A 6,000-nucleotide genomic window follows, 5' to 3' on the forward strand; every position below is an offset into this window, starting at 1 on the left:
TGAGGTGCGTATGTCAGAGCATTAAGGTTGGATGGGCTGCCTTTCAGAGTTGTAAATAAGGACCTGTGCACGAGTCTGGTGAGGATTGTATGATATATTTAGTGCAGGAATGTGTTATTATTACCGTGCATGAAGGTGATCAATTGTCAACTCCTGCAGCTCTGACAGGAATCCATCGAAGGCCTCTGTCACCAACAGAGTGCTAAAACCCAATCACAGCAGCAGGTAGAAGGAGCAGGGACACCTTTCTGAAATCAGAGTGGACTTTAAAAGAATGGGGGAAAAAATGTGATGTTTGTTGGACACAAATGTATGTTCCCAATTTTGTATTTTTCTTAGTTCCTCCTTTATTCCCCTTTGTTTTGCACCTTTCATCTTATTTTTAAATCCACAATATCAGCAGCAATATCAAATATACAAAAAAGGGTAATATACTGCTGCCATTTATTAAAGTCCCAATAAAAATATCATATAAGCCTCCCTGATACTGAAAGCAAAGATCTGTAATCTCGCAACGAAAGGTACATTTATCAAGCATAGGCACCAGAGACAGCTCTTAGACAGATTGAAGAACAATACTATCAATTATTAGCATTTTGAAAAGTATTGCCAGACCACTTGGAAAAGGCTTCAGGTCCTGTGCTTCCCTTTAAGTGAAAATATTGATTGAATTATTTCTCCCTCCGTGCAGACAGTTGCGAGTCTATGTAGGGCAGGACATCAGTAAAATCTCCAATCGACCATGCACCATGTGCAGAACAATTTTCCTTCCAACAGGATTACTCTGTTTTACTGAATCAGTCGTCAGCAGCAGCACGTCTGAGAAACTGCTAAAGTTCAACTGAAGAACAGAGGAAGTTATGTGGAGAAAGCTTAATCACATGGCATCTGTCAGACCATAGACTGCAGATATATAACTGTAGAGGAGCTGACAGAAGACTGACTGCAGATATGGCGTCCGGACACAGTGCTGGCACTCTGCTCTGTCTCTCTGGGAAATGTTTGGTGAGAGCGTAATGAGCTGCAGGCTCGGCCTCTGTGGATACGGCTTCACTTCCCTTCCCTCGTGTGGTGCTGCACACACATTTACTCTGACTAATTAATATTTCCCCTCCATTGTTGAGCATGGTGCCAGGCTGGTCACGCTGCCAGGTCTATGTGTTTTTAATAACCAGACAAACTTTTCTGGGCTCAGCTGCTGATAAAAGACTTTGTTTCCACTTCATGAAAATATGAACCTGACTCTGTGTTCCTGCTGTGTGTCTCTCAGGAGGTGGGGGATGTGGGCGGGGACTCCGAAGAACCCGTACAGTCAGATGGTGTATGAGAATGGAGAACCCTGCTGGCAAGGAGGCTCCCGCAGTACTACAGTAAGTGCTGCACACACACTCGGGGATATACAAAGTAATAGATACACAAGTGGAACATACACACTGACTGGCAGATGGAAACAAAGTCCTTCATCAGAGCTCAATAAATATGTGATACAGACCTCATTAGGATTTAAACTCATTATGGATAATATGAGAACATTTTCTGGAGGAAACACTGCTGTTATATTGACAATATTTTAAAAACAGAATAAAAAAAAACACCTAAAGTATTCAGATGGTTATGATCGCTTAGCAAATGTACAAAATGCTTGACTGACACGCCTTGAGTTTTTAATGCTGCGTTATAAACGCTGCATGTGCTGAACCTTACACACTTCTTGATTGTGTTTGGTGTTTTTATTAACAGGAGGAAAGGCCTGTATGTAACATGGATCCAGTTTGACCATTATCAGTGACATGGTGTGTACTTTTCAACTATACGTCGCGTAACTCTTCTGCAGGGTTTCAAATGATCACTCATGTCCTAAAAATGCATCTTGGGATATTCCCCTAGCCTTGGATCAACATGACATTGTTTCAGTTTTGACAGATACGAGTCTAATTTCTGATAGATGGTTACCAATCACTATCTATCGCTATGCTTCAGGGAAAACATAAAGTGGCCTCAGCGGCCTTCTCAGTTTTTGTGGTGTTCCCTTCCCTGGAGTGTGTTGAATAGGTTTGTGTGAAGGCTAAGGCTGGAATCCCATATTTCCATCAAGAGGGATTGTTTCTCCCCCCTCGCCTCCCTTGAACTCCTTTGTGTTTACTCCCATAACATAGTGACATCTATGCGACACTCGCGCCAACACATTGGATGTGATGGGCGGGAAATTTCAAGTTGTTGACCAATCACATCAGCGCTGGCCAGCTAACCAATCAGAGCTGACTGGGTTATTGTTTCAGACGGAGGGTGAATAGAGGCACAGGCAGTATGAGAAAAATAAAGAGCTTTTTGAACATTAAAGCATAGATATGATATGCTTTATATATAAAGCATAAGGGCCTGGACAAAACATCCTCACTGGGTATAAATCCCATGACACTCCTCCCTTTTCAGATAGATGCTGGGTGCATAGAGACAGATCAGCTGTGTGTTTTCCACATGTGGAGTTTTTCCCACTTGGCATCCTGGCAGGGAGATGTTGTGTTCAGGGCCCGGTGATGGGAGCTGACATGCCCCCCCCACCCCTTGTCAGTCCTCATTGGTTTAATGCTGCTCTGCTTCTCTTCTTTATCTCTCCGGTATCGCCTCCTCCTCTTACAGACACTTTTATGAGAGCCATTTACATTTTGTGTCAGAATGTTCTAAATTTAATCATCTTATTTCCTGTGCCTGGCCCCCTCTGCACAAATCACAGTCTAATAAATGTAGTTTGCAAATATATGTACTCATGCCATCCAGGGCCCCCTTTAAAAAGACTCAAATTAATTCCTTTGATACGACCTCCTCACCGAGAGCAGGCGGCATAAATGAAGTCTCGTCAGAAGTCGGCGCTCATTATATTTGAAAAGCCAAACTCGTCTCTGGGTAATGAGAACTCTCCTCTCTTCACTCTTTGGTTTCTGAGACCACTGAGGTACTGTTTCACTGAGGGATGTTGAGGTATTCCAAATTAAAGCAGCATGCAACAGAAGAGTCTGTAGGGAGGGGGAACTGAACTGCTTCACTTATTAATTAAATTCAAAGTGCTGGGCTATGAGCTGCACTTACTGTAGCTACAGATATAAACTGACTCAGTTTCCACAATATACAGTAGGTCTGATTTTTCGTTTGCCAAAACAAACTTAGACAGGGCAAGAATCGCCATGCCAGTGATCATTATCCTACTTATTAGTAGAATGACGACTTGTTCTAGTTTTTACTTCCTGTCTGTTGATTTCTCTGACGTCCACAGCTCTGTATTTTAACCTCTTTCCTTCTCTTGCGCTCTTTTTCTCTCTTGTTCTGAACCAGCTGCAGTATGATCTGAAACTCAGCTAGAGAGCTAGAGCTAGGTTGCGGTCGAATTGTCAGTTTAGCTTAGGTAGGTTCCTAACAGAGCGAAATGATCCGGAAGAACCTCAGCGGCAGCCGTGATAAGAGCTGTTCAAATTATCTATATGATAGGAAAGGAGCTTTGAAACTCCGTTTATAACTTTCTTTAGCTTAGGAAACACTGGACCTTCCTTTACGAAGGAGAAAAATGCTGGCTCACAATGCCATGCGGCCGCAACTTTCTCCGAGGCAAAACATTTGGCTGTTCACGGAAACAACCGATCGTGGCAACACGTAACTTGCTAAAGTGCTTTATTTGGAACATGCAACACTAATTAATGAAAAGGAGAAATATGAACGTTACTTTTTTACTGAAATGATCAAATAAAGTCATAATTCCTCAGTGTAGGGTTTCAGACATGTTTTAATGGTGAAATACACAGTGATAGAGGTTGACAAGGTTATAACATATATAGTTGTATTTATTTTAAAATATTTTCATATTATCAAATGTATTGGGATTCATGTGGGTTAATACGTGTGGACCGAAGGGTTAGATTGACAAACATGAGGTTCACTTTCCTTTTTTATTTCAATTCCAACCTTGGTACTGAAGAATATATGTCTCACTGTTGTCCACATTCATAAAGCATAAAACAACACCATAAGAGAGCATGTTGCAAAGTCTCTAAGTGCACTTTCAGTAGTCCGCTTTACAGCGAACTGTGGTTTCTCCACAGCAGACGCACAATAATAACGTCCGCTGGCACATTATAAATACGTTGAATAGTGTAAGTGCAGTTGGATTCTCAAAGCACCGCAGTCTCTTTTCCTAAGTCCTTTTGAGTTCTCCTATCCACTATTCCTTCACCCTGTGATGTTTCACGCAAAGGTCAAGGATAGGAGTAGACGATAGGAGCTGATTTTTTGACAATTCGTCATACCCCTAGTCTCTCTGAACAGATTTAAAAAGCTTCTTAATGGCCTCTATCTGCAGATGAACTCGGCTCCTCTCCTGCACCTCCTCACCGTTCCTCCTCTCTGCTTTCTAGGTCACACTGACATGCGGCACAGAGACAGCGCTACGCAGGGTGAAGGAGCCCAGCAAATGCCAGTACATCATGGACTTCCAGACTCCTGTGGCCTGTCAGACGGTGCTGAAGCAGCGGGGCATCCACAGTGAACTGTGACCCTCGACATGCATGGAGGTAGCCCCCCGGCTAGCCCATGGTGACAGTCCGGGATCCTGAGGGAACCATCAGTGCTGTCAGACATAGTATTCTTCCAACAAGCTCTCTGTAGTTAGAATATGATGATCAGGTTTAATTCATTGATACAGCTTTACATTGTTTTGGAATAGAGCATTTGTTAAATAAAAACAATAAAATCCTCCTGTGGGATTTACACTGACAAGATTACAATGTAAACATTTACATAAATGATGTGAAGAAGAAGAAGAAGAACTTTGTTGACGTGTTCCTTTCAAGAACCAAACAGCTCCAAACATTGCTGTAAATTCTCAAATATACTTTTTTTGCATAAATTATCACATATTGCTAATATACAGTTAGTTTCTTGCCTGAAAACTGTTATAACTCAAGAACAGTTGACAAATAGTTAAATATTAAGTTAATTAAAAGCTTAAAAGCAATAGCGATAGCAATTACGCTTTAACTGGAAGTGGCAAGACATTATACAGCAATGTCTTGCCCTAAAGCCGGCAAAACACAAGGTGAATAACTGCTGTATCATATAACTGCTTTCACTTCTGTTAAGTTAAAAGGGCAAGTTAAAAGAAAACCAGCAATAATCTTAGGGACTTATTCCGACCATCGGGAAAAAAGCAATAAATATGTTCACCTTCCCATTATGCAACTAAAATGTTCTTGATAATGATACAAAAACCAAAACCCCTGAAATGGAGAAAGTGTGTGTGATGTTACATATTTGTCCAATTATCCCATGAAAAATCAAACCCGTAATGATTAGATGCTCTCTTTAGCTCTTTAGCTTAGCATAGACCCATGCTGTTGCACATGGCCTTTTTCATGATTACCAGTTTGTTTTAGCAGCTGAAAATATTCACCAGATATGTTTTCAACAAATGCACTACTATTGCTGTTTGTGTTACTAAAAACTGCTGCTGTGACTTAAAATGTAACTTCTTATTTGTGACTTGTTTTTCACAGGTTAACATCATCACCAATAAAAAATAATAACTCTTAGAGAAGTGAAATAGTATAGAGAGAACTGTAACACTTTGTAAGTGTACCAGGCCTGATCCATTCACAGCACCACTGTTACTCTGTATTAAATAACTGCTCATCATAAGCACAAATAAAGTACTTCATATTTTGGTGTAACCACACTTCATTCTTTTCCTAATCCAACAGATTGTGTAGGGAAAGGCTCATTTAGAATCAGACTGCTTACTATATACCTTTATTCCCAGCTGCATGACTGTTCGCCTGCTAGCTATGCTTTAGTCTGAGCTAATTCTCCTGATTTTATGATTTATTTTATGAAAAAATGAAAAAAAACCGACTGTGTAGGGGTAAGGAACGGTGTATTCTGTCCAAATAAAGCATAATACAGCATGTCAAAAAAATGAAAAAAACGACATTCCGAGAACCAGCACCTTATCGTGGT

The 6,000-nt window shown here is 40.9% G+C and overlaps 1 protein-coding gene across 1 annotated transcript in view; it reads left to right on the top strand.

The window, feature by feature from the left end:
- Positions 1–5,714, top strand: part of LOC134875984 (glucosidase 2 subunit beta-like) — a 47,019-nt gene extending 41,305 nt beyond the window's left edge. The window contains exons 14-15 of the mRNA XM_063900779.1: positions 1,271–1,370; positions 4,404–5,714. Of these exons, the coding sequence (XP_063756849.1) occupies positions 1,271–1,370; positions 4,404–4,541 (238 nt within the window). The 3' untranslated portion in view covers positions 4,542–5,714. The remainder of the gene's footprint in view (positions 1–1,270; positions 1,371–4,403) is intronic.
- The last annotated feature ends 286 nt before the right edge of the window (positions 5,715–6,000 follow it).

This window comes from Eleginops maclovinus, chromosome 14, assembly GCF_036324505.1.
Source record: "Eleginops maclovinus isolate JMC-PN-2008 ecotype Puerto Natales chromosome 14, JC_Emac_rtc_rv5, whole genome shotgun sequence".
NCBI lineage: Eukaryota > Metazoa > Chordata > Actinopteri > Perciformes > Eleginopidae > Eleginops > Eleginops maclovinus.